A 16,960-nucleotide genomic window follows, 5' to 3' on the forward strand; every position below is an offset into this window, starting at 1 on the left:
TTTTTTTTTTTTTTTTTTTTTTTTTTTTTTTTTTTTTTTTAGCAGGACTCAGTCTTTGTGCAAGCCTGATGGATTTAAGGTTATAGAGTGCTTTTCAAATTCTGAATCTTTGCACTGGAGCTCGGGTTATAATAAACCTACAGTGAAGAAAATCATCATAATGGTGAATAAATATATATATGTATATTTAGCGAAGCAGATAAATAAAAAGAAGTCAGTCAGGAATACTTGGGTAGGTACCAGCACCATCTACTCATCTTGACTGTGGTCAAATAATGACATAGTAAAAAGTAATCCTCTAGTGTGTGAGAAGTCATATCTATATCTAGAGTCAAGTTCTTAGTCATTTGTGTTCATGGATGTGGATGCTAACAACCTAATGACGAATGACTTTGGTATCTAGCGTACATCAGGGTGCAGAAGTGAACCCACCTAACCCTGTACTGAATCTAGAAACCAGTAATTAAAAACTAGCCACAGCTTAGTGACTTTCAAACAAGCCAGATGTTCACTTGTGAATTTAATTTTAATATTAATGACTGAACCTTAAGAAACTCAAGAACATCACAGTTTCTTGTATAAATTGTAACAAAAAACACCCAGCAAATCTTCAGCCACTGATAACATTTCTGAGGACCATGAAGGCCATGACATGATCTTGGTGTTTTATATGTCTGACCCAAATTGCTTTATCATATATAGTATTCAGCATGGTGAGATCAAATATTAAATCCAGAAAGCTAGATTTATCAACCAGTTTCATTCAGCAAATGACTTCTCATTTCAAGGCTATTTCATGTACTAATTAGGAAACTTCTGTCTAGATAACCAGAGCATGAAAATGTTGGCTGTGATGATTGGTACAGTATCATGGCATGTTCAAGGGGCTGTGAAAGGATGCAAGATCTCTTACGTCCTCTAGCAATTGCATCTATGAATAAAGTTTGATTCCTTCTAGACATATTTTACTTGTGCATTCAGTGCATAGCTGGAGGACTCTGAGCCGGGGGGCTACAGAGTAGGAGCACTCCCAAATTCCCCGACCCCCAGAGTCATACATGTCAAGTACTGGATTGCAGAAAGTCTGGGTTTTCATCCCAAAAAGATGAAAATCTAGACTTTCTGAGGCCAGTCCCAAGTACATCTCATGGCCTACTGATGATGGTAGAACTTCAACAACAGCAGGAGGTGAGGGCAGACCTGGATGAGGTGTGTAACGAAATCTTTGTGGGGAATTATGGGGATGATGGCTCTCTTACAAAACAACAGTTTAACTAACCTGATTTTGTATTTCCCTATCAGATGTGGACATATCTGCCACACTCATCCATCCTAATGGGGTGACAGGAGGGTTACATCTCCCCCTTACACCAGTTCTGCTGGCTCAGCACAGATGTTGGCTCACATCCAGAGCCAGCGAGTCAAGATGCTCTGGAAAAGTCACCAGTACCAGGCAGTGATATCAATCACTCCGATAGCACTTTTTTGCCTTTCTCTTTCAACTAAAACTGAATGCATCGAGAGCCCTCACAACAGACATCTGAGCCATGGATGGCAGCCTCTGGGATACTTTGCAGGTTTGCATCTTCAGGGGATAAAATGCCCCATCGGCTCTTGGCCAGAGAAGAGCACAGAGAACCCATTCTCCAGATGGCAATGAGTTAGGTTTTTATCTTGTCACAGGCTGCAGCAGCACCTGCTACTTACAGGGGGTCCAGCCAATCCGATTCCTGGCACACCTCTGTCTCCTGGCTGTCCAGGGAGGCCAGGAGCTCCCCTCTCTCCCTGAAACAAAAGGAGAAGTTAAGGGCTTTGTGTGCTGTTGGGAAGATGTGCCAAAATGCAAGAAGGTTTTACAAAAGAACATGGCACTGTTACATCCTGACCTGATCCTGCCCACCAAGGAATGGGATCAGGTTGTGGCAGGACGGGTACAGCAAATTTGCTGTCACGTCATGCCAAGAAAAGTGCCTCCCTCCTTGAGAGGGGCACCAGCCCACCTCCGTGAGCAGTCACACCATGTCAGCACGTGCCACATCACATAACTGAGCAGGAACGCAGCTTCTGGAAGTGTTTTAATTTATTTTAGCGCACAGCATCCCATTTCCAGCAGTATTCCTGTATGCTACAGCAGCCAATACACTGCAGTAAATTGAGAACCTCAGATTTCTGTTGAACAACACATCTGCTTTTATGGAGTTTTACATTTGCAATTGCCTGCGGGGCATTAGGCTCTCTCCTTGGCTTGGGCAAACACTAAGCACCACAGTGTGCTTTTCTTTCTCTGCATTTTTATGGTAGACAGCTAAACTGCAAACATTGCTAAATACAGATTATTTATCCAGGGAAGACAGAATTAAAGATGTGTTACATCTTAATATTTTCCTTTACCAACATAGGCCTGTTCACAGCAGAATATTAATAATTTTTAAAGTGTTTCTACCACTCTCTCTAGAGGACTATACTGCAAATGGAGAGATCTCCCTTCCAGAAAACTAAATTTTCTATATTAAAACCTGCAGAGCACAGACAACTACTTGGCTGTTTAATGGGCATTGTAGACAGAGGGTTAAGCAAGAATTCAGATACAGTACTTAAATTTAATGTCCGTTCTCTTTTCTTGTTATAGGGAGAAATATCAAATAAGATTTTTATGGATTGTATTGTGGTTGTGAGAGTCAGTCTCACATTGGCAGTAGACTTATAACAATGACTCTTATTTATGTTATTTATTATTACACTATTTCCAGCTATATAGAAGCTTGATAGAAAAATGGTTACCCACGGATTCTGCCCACCCTGAATTTAGTCTGCAATATCTCCTACTTTATTTCCTTTCTTTCCTTCTTAAACTAATCTTACATTACAAAGAAGCAATACTGTAAGGACAGTGAGAGAAAATGTATTCTGATTAGTTCAAACGCTACTACAGATCCCTTATCTGTCATTTTGTTCAAGAATATGATTTCAGTACAAAAGGTTCAATAGCATTTTTCCATGCACAATTAAGATCCCTACCATCTTGTGTTGATATTGAACAGAGTGTTTCATTAGATTTCCCACAGTGTTTTTTTTCAGATTTTTATGTTACTTCTGACTCTGTTATCGTGTCTATGTTCTGAACTGCCCAAGTATATACAACACAGCACAATTCATTTATACAGGATGAAACAAAATCAAAATAAAATGTTTCATAGCAGTTTGAGTATTTAAAAAATACTGGACCTAAATGGAGCCAGTTCCATACTGCTGTATTCCCACCTCTATCATTTACAAAATCTGTTTCTTCTTCCAATCCAGATCAGTACACAGCCATTTCAAAAAGAATTTCTCATATATGTGATTGAAGACTCATGCAAAATCCAGATGCTTCCAGAAGCAAATGTTTTTGCTGTTTTACTCCTTTCTCTAATTGCTGTGCACTTGTAAGGGAATAAACTTTATTTTCCATTGCAGACTTTAACTTAATCAACAAGCTAGTCTGCCATAGCTACAGTATAGGAAGGCAAACCAGGACTATTCAGTCTCAATGGAAAATAATTAATTTCCCTTTGAGAGAGGTAAAAGAAATAAATGTTATGGAGGAGTGTTCTTTGATGAGTTGTCAGGTGGTCTCAACAGTAGTTCATCCTTTAGCTATGCAATATCTCTCGTGTTGCATGGATTAAAGGTCCCCAGTCACAATTTCCCTGAAAAAGTGTGCAGCATTTAGCATTTAGTCTGTGTTGAATTTGCATAGTGCTTGAAGAAATTTTAAATGTGGAAAGTGAACACAGTTAATTCATATCTTAATATTTACATCTACAGAGGTATCGGAATAATAAAGAAAGGAATGTCCTAAGTAGTTTTTGAGTGCAAGTTTCACAACCTCTATTTTCTGGTGAAAAACAGATCATATTTTTCACCACAACTTCTTCAGTTTCAGCAATGAAGGGAAGCGATCTGCAATGTCCAGACTTACTCACCTTATGCCCAAAAGGTCCTGGCAAGCCTGGTGGGCCTCTTTCCCCCTAAAGTGACAGAACCAAAACCAAAGAAGCATCATTGCACAGCCAAAGACAGGAGCCTTTGAAAGAGTCAAGGCAGCAACCCCACCACCACCCTCCTTGCTCCACACCATCCTGGTAATATTCTATGCATAACTTGTAAGCAAATTAAATAATCTACTAACTTTACTTTACTTTACTAGAACTAAATGCTTTTAGGGAACTTTCAACAATTTAGGCATGTTTGTACTGGTCACAAGGACCTTCAATTGTTATTCCTCAAGGATGTCTCTGTTTGGAGATGGCCAACATGACACAGCGAAGAGGGTATAATGTTCAGAAATACAGCTTCTGTTCTCTTTGCCTTTTTGCATACAGCCCTGGTATCTGCAGCATTTTGCATGACAAGACCTTTCATGTCTTCAGATAGATGGCCTGTAAGTATCTGTGAGATACAGAATGAGTTACCTAATTCTTTACCAAAGTCTACCATTTCACTGCAGAAGCTGTGTTTGTCTAGCCCATACTGAAATACCTGAGCCCAGAGCTTGCTAGCAGTACTTACCCGTTCTCCATCTTTACCCTTGCCAGACAAACCTGGCTCTCCTGCAGGCCCTGGCTCACCAGCAGGCCCTGGCAAACCCACTTTTCCTTCTTTTCCTGGGTCACCCTGTAGAAGACAAACCAACAAAGTCAACAAACCTGTTAATCACACAATAAAGACTATTCCTGTCTCAGATCTTTCATTGGGACTAAAACATATGCATTTTCTTCTAGAGTTATCATCTGAATTTCTATTGGAATCACAAGATATCTTTTAGGGAAACCTTTTCCTACAAGAATCTCAAGACATTTGTAATTTTCCTTAAAAGAATAAAACAACATTTCAAAATGTTTTGGAACCAACTAGATGAGAGAGCCCTTGATTCATACATGGTACTGAGATGGATCTCAGTAATCTGGAATACAATTTGACTGAAGAGATTGTAATTTGTCCTCATTTTAAATCCTGTATCCTACATATATGGCGCCATGTTTCTGATTAATCGTTCCTACTATAGCAAACAAAGATCGGGACTTTGGCACGATGGGCACTGTGCGAAGTAGTAGTATATTACAAGTCCTTGGCCTCAAAGAGAGCTCATTGCCTAGCTGTGAGATGGGACATAACAGTTGGGCAAAGCAGACATGCAAAGCAGCAAGGGTGCACTGGAAAGCTGAGCTAATGGTCCAGTTATATCAGTTTATCAGAAAAGCAGAGATCTCAATTTCCTAAACAAAAGTTTTTCTTCCAGCTTTAGATTTACAGTGGTAAACAGGCATCTCAGAAAGTACTGAAAACACCAGATCTCCACTCTTGTCGTGTGGTGAGGACAGAAGATGATTGCATTAAATGGGTAGCAGTGACTTCACCGTATCCGGTTGTATCTCAGTGGTTTTATTAGATAAATTATAAAGCTGCAACAGGGTGAAGTCTTTTTAGCATTTGTAATAGAGGAGGTCAGATGAGATGACCCATGTCTTAGTAGTCCATGAACCTATGAAATAATTTCCTAGTTCAAGTTGTTTCCGTACCAGGTCACTTAAAATTGCCAAGAAGAAAATAAACAAATCAATGAAAAAACAAACTCACCTTTTCCCCTTTTTCTCCTTCCTTTCCTGGTAGTCCGCGGTCTCCATGCACTCCCTGAAGAGAAAATAACTTTTAGGATTAAAACTTTCTTTTTAGGCAATATTTGATCCTAAAGAAAATGGATAGACCAGTGTATTCAGTACAGTCTATCTCGAGGATTAGTATCAGTTTTACACTTTACAGTACAGACAACTAGAGAATCCAGAGAATCAGACAATCCAGAAAACCACAGAAGAGCTGTGTACCAAGAGCTTAAAGGAGATATTTTTTCAATATAAAAAATAGCTGAACAGCAGAAGCAGAAATTGAGCTAATCCTGGATTTGTTCATTCTCCTTCTACCAATAACTGTTTCATTCTGTGAAATCCCCAGTAGTTCTTAATCCATTACCAACAACCCCCAAATCATCACCTCTGTGTCAAAGGAGCCAAAAGTCTTGCAAAACAAAGTCTACATTTCTTTATGGCTAATGCTCTTCAAAGCCACAAACTGGAAAACGTAGCTATGTTTGTTTTACCCTTTGTTTCAGCTTTTGACCCTATTCATATCTTGGCAGATCAAAAAGGTTTCCTTGTCAAAATATAGATGATTATATATGAGCTCCAAATCAAATACTGTAGCTTCCCAACTCACCAAAACATGTGTGACCTACGGAGTAGTACTGCATTTTAAAATATGAAATGTGGCACCATAAGGTTGGATTGACTTCTTCTATGTGTGGATGTGATAATTATTTTCTTTTATGCACCAGTAAAAATCATTTACAACTCTATTAGATTTTATAGGTAATATATTGGTATTACTAGTAGAGAATTTAGCTAAAAAGAATATGAGATTGACCAAGGTCTTCATTTTAGATGTCACCTTCCAGTTTGAAATGAAATCACCGTATCAGTACCATTAAAGGAAATGTGGCTTAACAATTAGTAGAAAGGCAATTTAAGATTTCTCGGATTTCCCAGATGACAAACTCTGCCTTAAAGAGCCTTCTGTGCTAAACCATTGTGCCTGAATGCATTTATCTTGGGGCCTAAGTGCTGTTTTCCACTTACTCCAGTGTAAACTCAGAGAATTCCCAGGCTCTAAATAGAAAATTACACTGGTGGAACAGGGAGTAGAGTAAGCCCAAAGATTTCTATGCAGACAAGAAAAGCTCTACCATGCACAATTTAATAATGGTGATGAACATGTACTGAGGTGAGGAGGATGCTGTATTGACTTCAAGGCTCTGATTGTAAGATCTAATACTTACATGCGTTCTTAACACAGAATAAGAGGTTACTATGCAATCTTTATATCAAGAAGTCATGTTTTCAAAAGGAAAGGACAAATAGAAATGAGGCAAAGGAAACAAAACCAGACAGACAATAAATATCACATTTTTTCTCTTGAAGAGCTGGCAGCAAAAAATGTTTTTGACAATTTGATGAGAATTGAAGCAGCTCCATGCCTCCCTCTTGTTACAAATGAATATGAAAATATGTTTAATGGAAACACCATTCCCAGGTGCCACCACATCTTTCAATTCAACCATAAAGAAGTGTAATGAAACACAGCCTTTTGAACCTTATAAGACACCCCATGGGAGGGAAATCTAAACATATTAAATAAAGAAATCAGGGCATGAATGGGAAAACAAATACACCAGTACATACATACCACATTTCCTGGCAAGCCTCTTGGACCAGGGGGCCCTGCTGGTCCAGTTGCACCCTGTTTTAAGAAAATCAAATGCACGTGCATATGTAATTGACAGCTTGTACTATCACAGGAACAAGATGTTCCAAGTGAGAATGGAGTTCATGTCAGACAAGGTGTTGTACAAGCACAAAAAATGGTGGTTTTGTGAAACACTTTTTAGTGTAAAGAAGCATGAAGCAATACAAAATGGATGAAGACTCTCCTAGGGAGCTTAAATTACCCACCATCAAAATAAATCCTAAATCTTGCTCAGATACAGGAAGAAAGGTCTGAGACCAAAACATCAAAAGAACAGAGGAAAGTATGTTGATTCATCATTAAAATAAAAATCTAGGCCAACAAAATATGCTATGTTGACAATTCTACCTTTCTCTACACTGAGGAACAAAACGTGAAAATACTCATTCCCACTAAACAAGCAAACAGCAGAAACCGTTCAGACTGCTATCGTTCTGAATTACAGGCACTTTTGTCTGCAATTGAAAGCTATTCAGGATGGAAAAGCCCATATATGTCCCCAAACATGTATAGGTGATGTGGGAGCACATATGCTTTTGGAATTTTTGTCCCCATAGAGACGCAAGTTTTGGGGTTACGGGGCTATAGTTGGACATTTTCCTCTAGACTTGATAGCACCAGGTCAAAGTCATTATCTCCAGAATCCTTCATCAGCCTGCACAGGCCAGGGTTCACCTGCTGCCACGGCTTCACTAGAAAAATGATATCTATTAGTATTCCTGAGCTATTAGTGGTAAAAACAGCCAGGCTATCTAAAAATATCTGCATCAGCAAAGTGAAATAATCCATCTGACCTGGAGTATAGAAACTCTTTCTACTGGAAGAGCTGGTTAGCAACATATTGCAGATGCTAGACGTAAGGCTGTGCAAACAGTTGGAATATGATGAAACTCTTCCACAGAACAGCTCTTCAGAAAGGGAATGACTATCTGTTTGTCTGGCTCACTACAAGAGAATTTGTAGTGTTTCCTTACTTCTATGTTGTTCGCAGTCACTGGTCTCTAAGCCAAAACAAATGTGTAGAGCAGAGGCAATCTATCAAAGAATGGCAAACAAACAGATGCTTACATATGCCTGTATTTGCACATCATTCATGTCCTCTAAGGCACCAGGCAATACTAAGAAATAAAGCCAATGAATAGATCTGGGGGGAGTGGGACACTTTTTGACTTTTTTTCCCCACAAAGTTTAAGCAATCCTTCAACTGTGAGTGACAGAATGCTAGGGACAGGCAATTCAGAGTTCAGGGTCAAAGCACTGCTAAATACAACATCTGAGCACAAACCCAAGAAGGAAAACTATGAATACAAAGATATAAGAAAAGAATTTCAAAGCTCTATGATGCTTTGCTTGGATTTCCTATGGTTTCCTTCTCCCAGATACAAACATCATCTCTCCCAGTCACTACCCGAAATAGCTCTTCAGTCTTCCTTATCCACTTGCAAAGAAAGTACATGGTCTTTTATTCAGGCACAAAGGGCTTATACACTGCCACAATAATAAAGTAGGACTTGAATTCTTTGCTGTTCTTTCAGAGAATAGCAGCACTCCCTACAACACATGCCTTGAAAAGTGGTATGTGATGATTCCTATGGTGCTGAGGCTTTATTAAAGGAAGCAGAATTGACTAAGAAGCCTAAAACCAACTGTGATCAAAAACTAATTCTGGCTGCTGATGCAAAGCTCACTTCGTGCACCAGCTGGCTGCCTGGGCTTGGCTGATATCACAGTGAAGTAGCAAGCTCAGCTCACCTCACCCAGAAAAGAGGGCATTTTATTAGAGAGGGAGAGACTTGGCGAAAAAAGACAAACCATTTAGAGCTGGGCTGAGTGGGGCATTGATCAGTTTGGTGCAGCTGAGTCTGTTTCCCCACAAGCAGTGACTCCTTCCAGCTGCAGATTAGGATGTGCCCTGTGCCCAAGCTGCTTGGGACTGTGAATCTGCAAGGCAGGGACTTCAAAGTCCCTTCAGGTGTGTTACTGTCAGGGAAAAAATGTTGCAAGGGAAGCAGTTACTCACAGCCTCTCCAGGGGCTCCAACTTCTCCTCGAGCTCCCTTCTGCCCCTTTGTGCCCTGTGCAGAAAGAAAAGAGATGCCAGCTGATTAGTGATGGGATGCGACTGCCTGCCAGACAAAAAGACTTCAAGATGCCTGAATGTGCACTCAGCTAATCAATTCGCAGAGGAGTTCAACAGCTGAGGAAATGGCTCCCAGTTTTCTGTGAAGCAAGAAAATGAAATATAAAAATAAAACCCTGAGACATAAGAGGAATTGCTAATGACTGATTAGCTCAGAGGCTATTTCACAGCACTGCATACTGAAACTTGCAGACATTCTTCTAGGGGAAGCGTCTTCCTGTCCTCAGGCCTACCTGCCACTTCAGTGCCAGCTGAACTCTGATGATCTCCCTGCAAAGAGGAGCTTTTGCCTGTGGTTCTCAAATACAAACAACAATCATTTAGAAATGGTCAAAACAGATCACAGTGCAGAGACGTTGCCCTAGTCCTACATACGTCTTAGCTCTTTCATAAGCATTTTGGCAGGACGGAGTGGAGTCTACCCACTGATCTGGCCCCCTTTTAGCAAATGTTAGTTTAAAATTGCATGGCATTATTGGTTTTATTTGATTGTTTATTTCCATGATGCTAAGACTGCTGTTAAACTGTTTATGCTGTTGATTCCCTAGTAATAGATGATTATGTAGCTTAGACACAGCACAGATGAAGGCAGAGTGAACACCTCTCCATGCTTACATGGAAACATACCTCAGTGGTAAATGGAAATAATGGACATGAACCAAGAAATTTTTAGAAGACAATTGAGACTATAAATCTACTCCACATAAGACATGGAGTATTCAGGATCAAATGAGCTGGGGTTGAATCTGTATATTCTGCAACATTTTGCTAATGCATTGCAGTAACATATCTGTCAGACCTGTGCTTTGGTGGCACCAAAATAAGATGCCCTCTTGAAGGAACCTGAAGTTGGAAGGAGTCTCTCAGATGACACTGATCTGGATACAGAGATGACATATTTCTGCTTTCATTCTCCTTATGTTGCCCTGATGTCCTGCATGAGCAAATACCTTTACACAAGTCCCTGAACTTACAAAAATGAAGGAGATGTGGGCTGTCAATGTAGAGGGGAAGGATTATTTGCAGTGAAATGCACCATGAAGGCAGTCCTCTTTGGTCATACCAAGGCTTTCTTTCTTTCTGTCCCTTCTTACCTGTAGTCCTGCAGGTCCTGGGACACCCTGTTCACCTGGGACTCCTGGTAATCCCTGCAAAAACAGAGGCTGAGGTGAAAGAGCTGAAGAAAACTGTTCAGTTCTTCTCCTCATCAAAATAAGATATTTCTTCTACTCCCCTTCAAGAGAAGAAAGTGTTTTTTTGTTTGTTGGTTTGTTTGTTTGTTTTTATGGAGGCTGTGACTGCACAGGACTCTGCCTCTCTTGAGGGCTCCCTCCAGAACAAGAGCAGGGCAGAATACAAGCAGAGTAGCCAACTGCATAATTTAGCTGGGCCACATCATTTCAAAAGCCCTTAATAAATCCTGTACAACCTTACTGTCAGCCAAGCTCTGTCTTGCAAACCCCATACTCCTCAGGCACTAAGGCGCTGGGCTATAAATCAGGTTCTTAATTCCATGCAGTCATCTATCTTCTTGTAGAGCCAAAGCCAAGCACCCGCGTGGCCATTTCTGATGCGAGAAGCAAGCCAGCTATGGAAGCAGCATGTCCCACCCTCTCCCTCCAAAAGAGCTAGCTCTCATGTCTTCTCCCTGCTAAAGTTGAAAACTAGCTGAAAAAACACTTGGTTGTGCTTACAGGTTCTCCGCTTGTTCCTTGATCTCCTTTCTCCCCTTTTGGTCCAGGTTCACCCTATATAAAACAATAAGAAAAGAAACAGAGAAATAAAAGCTAGAAGGCACACCAGTCATGTTTTGTAAGAGGGCCCCTTTAATTGGATATCAGCTTCCCCAAAGAACTTTGAGGTCAGTGAATTGACACTACCATATCACACACTAAGATTTGAAGATTCTTGGCTAGACTTCTGGGACAGTTGTGATATTAATTACAAAATATGTTTAGTTTAAAAAGAGAAGAGCTTCCCTTCACGGAGAAGAGTAGTTAAAGAATTTACAGTCCTAAAATTTCATCAATTCTGCTCCAACGTATTAATAGGCCAGATGGCACAACCAACAGCGAAAGCACCACAGCCACTGCATTGTGCTGTGCATCAGGAATGTGGTCCTACAGTCCTACAGCAGGAAAGGTGTCCCACATACAGACAGCTCCCTGTTCCACCTTTAAGACAGAGGTGTTCCGGATCTCAACTTGAGCATTTCCAGAGATGTGTATTACACAGATTTTCCAGATCTCTTGTTAACACCACCACAAATCCATGCAACTTACCCCCCTCCTGCATTGTCAATATATCCTTCACTACCATCACTGACTAACAGCATTAATTTATCTCTCTTCTTCCTCTTTAAGTAAATTGAAGATGCTTTTCAGACAGAAATTCATCAGCTTTGTTGTGAGTTCTTTAATGATAATCAAAAAGTCCATATTTCTGCTTTTTATAAATTGAATGGAACTGCACACAATTATGGAACTAGCCAGAATAACTCAGCCACTACTTGTGTAACCATGGTTGTTTAGTTATATGACTATATGTATTCAGGCAATAGCACTCATTACTTATTCATTATTTATCATAGGAGGTGTTTCAATTATGCAATCAAGGAACAATAAGAACATCAGCGATTTAAGCACCCCCCAGCACACACACAAGGCGTAGTGATCAGTCAGAATCCAGAATCCACGAACAAACCAGTCTGTATTTTATTCACAGCTACTATTTGCCAATCATATCTGCAACATCTGGGAATTCAAAGTCCATTTGCAAATGATGCTCTAACAGACAAAATAAATGTAACAGCATAAATACTACTTATGTCTGTATTTATTACGCATTATGAATAAATATTATGGTTTGTGATAAATAATTTGAGGAATTATACTTTACAATTAGTATCCCGTTAGATCATTTTTAATCAGGCAGTCCCTGATGCCATCTACTGGCCTTCAGAAGAATAGTGCAACCACATAAAGTACTTAAAGCAAAAGTCCTGTAACAAACCTGCATGGTTGTGTCTGAAATGCATTTTGCACAATAACATTTCAAGCTCTGAAACCCTTTTAAGGGAGCAGAGCAACAAACTACAGACATATTAATAAATTTGTAGCTAAGGATGGTGTTACTAAATGTTAATAAGGGCATACATTATTAGGCAGAACAAGACTGCAAAAGGAAGAAGTAACTCAAGAGGTAAAGGAGGAAGCCTTTTTAATATTCTACTTTCTCCACATTTTCCTTGATATTTGTCTTGCATGTCAATGCAAAATTGGCAAAATTCCAGTCTGATGTCCTTGCACAGCCACAACCAAGGGCAGAGGTTGTTTTCCATAACCCAACCTGCCAGCAAATCTGCCTACGAGTCCTTCCCAAATTTGCTGAATCCGTGACTATCCGCCGAGACTGTTAACACTGTCCACTAGTGCTGCACATTATGGAGACCTCTGGCCCCTGGCAGCTGGACTTGATCCACTGCCACCCACTTCTTTTCTACAGCTCAGTGAACAGAAATGATGTGGTGACGACTAACAGCTGCTACCAAGCTGGGCCAGATTGGTAGCTTACAGCTTTCTTGACCTTCTCTCTCGGCAGTGTCCTGCTGTAGTCTCAATTAATGCATTCCTCTTTTCTGTACCATTTAAAGGAGAGCAGGGAGTGGGGGCTACTCTGCGGCCAGCTGCAGTGGGAGGTAGAAGACAAAGTGAGGAGCCATCTCCTGTTGTACTGCTTTTGCCCATTTCTAGCCATCAAACTTGACGGCCACTGTGGTTCTTATGCACCCCATTCCCAAGAAATATTTAATGCTTTTAATTCCCTGTAAATATATAGATATATATGAAAAAGTTCACTGGGCCCCATGGAAGAAACCCCTCTACTGCCCTGCTGGATCAGTGAGTTTCTGCAGAGCTCACAGCACAGCCTGCACCCAAAACACACAACTGAGCTGTGGTGACGGGTAAATAGGAGTCCAGACTCACTTGGTCAGAGATTTTCCATTTCTGACAATTATTGTGGTGTGTTTTAAATGAAATTGATTTAAACTAATAATAAGGAAACAGAGTAATGGTGCTGCTGCCTTCTATTCAGGCCATGTTTCCTGTCTCTCCCTGTTACTATACACCACAGACTGAATGGAGAGCAAGTGATGTGTTTTGGAGAGTGCACAACAATTTTCAGCACCCTGCTGTTACTGCTGGTGAAGTTACCCAGAACCAGACTCAAATTGAGCTCTTTTCATAAAGCATGTAAATAACATTGGAAATATTAAGGTATTCTGTCTCTACCACAGAGGCAATAAACTAGAGGTCATCTTTATTAAGGATGTTACTTACAGGAATCCTAGGGTGTGGGGTGAAGAAGGCTGTCTGGAACAGAAAGAGGAGTGTAAAAAGCATCATCATCTATTTTCCTGGAAATGCAATAACTTACGTACTCACCTTGTCATTATAGATTATACATTGAATGTATCCATTAGTAGGTTTATAAATGAGCAACGCATTGTAACATCTGGCTGCTTGGAAAAAAGCCCACAAGTATCAGATATTTCCTAGAAGATTTGAAATATGAACATAAACTCCAAACTGCCCTATATGTCCCACACCTAAGAAAAGCCAAACAATCTTTCACCTTGAGCTATTAGCAAGCCCCGCTCACTTTTCCACTTGGAGCCATATTCAGTATTACTAAGCTTCCTGACTCCATGGCTGAGCTTGGTAATTTTTCTCTCTACTTTGTTCCACTTATAAAATATATACATCTCAACATAAGTGATTGTCTCGTAACATGGTCATCCTGAAGGACTGACCCCAAAAATAAGGATCTCATTTAGCAGAGAGAGGCAGTATCTATCACCAAAACTGATAAAATTAGAAAAAAAAAAAAATAGTTCTTGATGAAATATATTGAAATCGTTATCTATTTTTACAGCTGAAATAGAAATTACCTCTCCCTACAAACACAGGAAGCTTGAGTGGTCAGTCATGTCTTTATACCTAGCCTTGTGGTACTACATCTATAAGACTTTTCCAAGCCTTTGACCAAGACACACTCTTCCCACAAGACCCCATAAAATACCCTTTGTCACAGACTAACGTGGCCCAGCTGATGGCAGGGAAGGTTATAGTACCTCCTCCATTGCTGCACGAAGGCTTGCAGACACTGGATTTTCACCAACAGATCTTTATTCAAATTCTCTACATAATCTGGCAGCTACATAATCTACATAAACATGGCAGCTGTGGCAAGCAAAGCTGAAAAGTGGGTGTTTGCCATTTTATGGAGGATCTGTGGCTGGGATCAGCCCTTCTGTTGCAATGAGAGGCCCCTTTCTAGTGCTTGCCCCAAGCTGCTTACTCAGTTTTTGCTAGAGAGTAATGTGATGTTTCTCTCTTTACTTTCAGAGGTTACTGGTTTAAATTGTCAATAGTTAACTCTGTTGTAATTATGCTCAGGCTTCCAAAAGGAATTGTGCAGGCTCATTTTATAAACAATAAATTGATATTTTCTTTTTTGATGTTGTTTTCTTTTTTCCTTTTTTAATATCTATTCTTAGCAGAAAGGATACGTGTAATCAGATATGCTTTGCTTGGTTGAGTGCTGGATCCAGTGCTGAACCCAAGTATCTAGGAACAAGATGTGGGATGAAAAGGTCTTTCTGGGCTTTCAGCACAGGATGGCACTGTATGCAGCAAAGGCTCTGGGAGGCTACATCATCGTTGAAGCTGAATCCTCCACCCCATAAGTTATTGTCAGTGAGAAGTGAAGCCCTCTGCTCTTCCTGGGAAATGGTGAATTGTTCACCATAAGAAAAGTTGTTGTTCACTGGTGTGTTCTGGGTGAACCAGTTCTACTGTGAGATCCCAGGTGGGAAAATCTAGCTCACCCTAGAAAATCTGTGCAAACATATTCCCCATCTTCATCCATGACCTTCATCATCAGCTCCTACAGCTCCTACAGCTGCTAAACATATCACAAATTCAAAATAAATGCTACCACAAAACAAGGATATCGGAAAGAGCTGTTTGCAAAGAGGCAGAGGCATGCACAACCTTCCAAAAATATAAAAGACCAAATGTGCCTTAATAGAGCTTCTTGCAAGCTAAGGGAGTTAATCTGAGAGTAAATGGGTCCTAATGTTTCTGCAAAGATCTTGAAAAGCTTTGTTACTGAGGCATTTGTGTGAGAGAAACGTGACGATGCCCAGAATACTGTTACAGCACAATGTATAAGCTTACTTACTGTTCCAGGTAAGCCTGGTGGGCCAGGGGAACCTGTGTCACCCTAGAGAGAAGAGAAGAAGAATATAACTAAGGATATAAAAAGATGCACAAATATAACTCAACATTACCATCAAGAAAATGCAACATTATCAGATGATATGTAGCCTAATGACAACCTGTCTGTTCAAAGTCACTGAAAATCCTCGAGTCCCTGAGTTCAGCCCTGTCTCATGGATGGAATTTACCCCACTGCTTTGGCCAGAATTTCTGCTGTCCTCATTTTGTTGCACGCAAGACACTCACTTTGCCGTCTTTATTACCTTGCGGTGAATTTCTAATGTTACTCCGTCCCCTGTAGGAGTGATATAGAGCTTAACTTGCATTTTAGGTTAAAGCTGATCAAAATTCTTGATGGGAAAGTATGTTTTAGCTAAAACTGTTACGTGAGGTAAAGTTCCACACTCAACTCACCCACACCGGTGTCACCCCAGTAGCTGGCATGGGAACACTCTGCTCCCACCCCAGTGCCTGGGAGTGGAAGACCCCACTGGTTGCAGTTGCTGGCATTGAGACCCCCCAGTCGCTCCAGTAGCTGGCACCACAGGCCAGGGGCATCCACAGCCCTGGTCTGACTCCAGTAGCTGACACCTGGTTCATTCATACCAATCCTTTCCTACTTATCCTCTCCTCTTCATTCCTCCTGCTCCTTCTTCCTCTGCACATCCCCCATGGGACTGCAGAGCTCTGCAGTTCCTGCACCATCCCAGTCCCATAACCTCTCCCAAAACCCAACAATCTTATCAGTTGGGAAGTCCAGGTTTACCTTTCTGGAAGTAGCACCTGTAGTTTGATATCCCACCAATTAGTGGCTCACCTTTTCTCCCCTTTCACCTTTCAGTCCCGGGAGACCTTCTTTTCCTTTTTCTCCCTAAATGAAGAAAAAGGAAAGCAGGAAATTTGATTGTATCAGTCTCAATTTACAGTTTCAGTTGATCTTACCTGTCATCCAAGATGCAGTGCAAACAAATGAAAGAGTAACATTGTTGAGACGGCTTCACAAAATCCACACTATTTTCAAAAACTAACCAATAGTTATTAAATTCATGGAAAGGAAAGCACCAATCCTGAACCAACTTGCCTGTAGAAGGTCCTATTGACTGACTTCTTTTCTTTTCTCTTTTCTTTTCTTTTCTTTTCTTTTCTTTTCTTTTCTTTTCTTTTCTTTTCTTTTCTTTTCTTTTCTTTTCTTTTCTTTT

General features: G+C 40.5%; 1 protein-coding gene across 2 annotated transcripts in view; it reads right to left on the reverse strand.

The window, feature by feature from the left end:
- The window catches only part of COL22A1 (collagen type XXII alpha 1 chain), a 196,440-nt gene that overhangs the window by 37,884 nt on the left and 141,596 nt on the right, over window positions 1–16,960 (reverse strand). For both annotated transcript variants that reach the window (XM_035319306.1, XM_035319307.1), the window contains 11 exons: window positions 16,579–16,632; window positions 15,724–15,765; window positions 13,818–13,850; window positions 11,172–11,225; window positions 10,572–10,625; window positions 9,359–9,412; window positions 7,279–7,332; window positions 5,620–5,673; window positions 4,552–4,656; window positions 3,966–4,010; window positions 1,708–1,785 (listed from right to left, as the gene is read on the reverse strand). In XM_035319306.1, coding sequence (XP_035175197.1) covers window positions 1,708–1,785; window positions 3,966–4,010; window positions 4,552–4,656; window positions 5,620–5,673; window positions 7,279–7,332; window positions 9,359–9,412; window positions 10,572–10,625; window positions 11,172–11,225; window positions 13,818–13,850; window positions 15,724–15,765; window positions 16,579–16,632 — 627 coding nt within the window. The remainder of the gene's footprint in view (window positions 1–1,707; window positions 1,786–3,965; window positions 4,011–4,551; window positions 4,657–5,619; window positions 5,674–7,278; window positions 7,333–9,358; window positions 9,413–10,571; window positions 10,626–11,171; window positions 11,226–13,817; window positions 13,851–15,723; window positions 15,766–16,578; window positions 16,633–16,960) is intronic.

The sequence above is a fragment of the Oxyura jamaicensis genome, chromosome 2 (genome assembly GCF_011077185.1).
Source record: "Oxyura jamaicensis isolate SHBP4307 breed ruddy duck chromosome 2, BPBGC_Ojam_1.0, whole genome shotgun sequence".
Taxonomy (NCBI): domain Eukaryota; kingdom Metazoa; phylum Chordata; class Aves; order Anseriformes; family Anatidae; genus Oxyura; species Oxyura jamaicensis.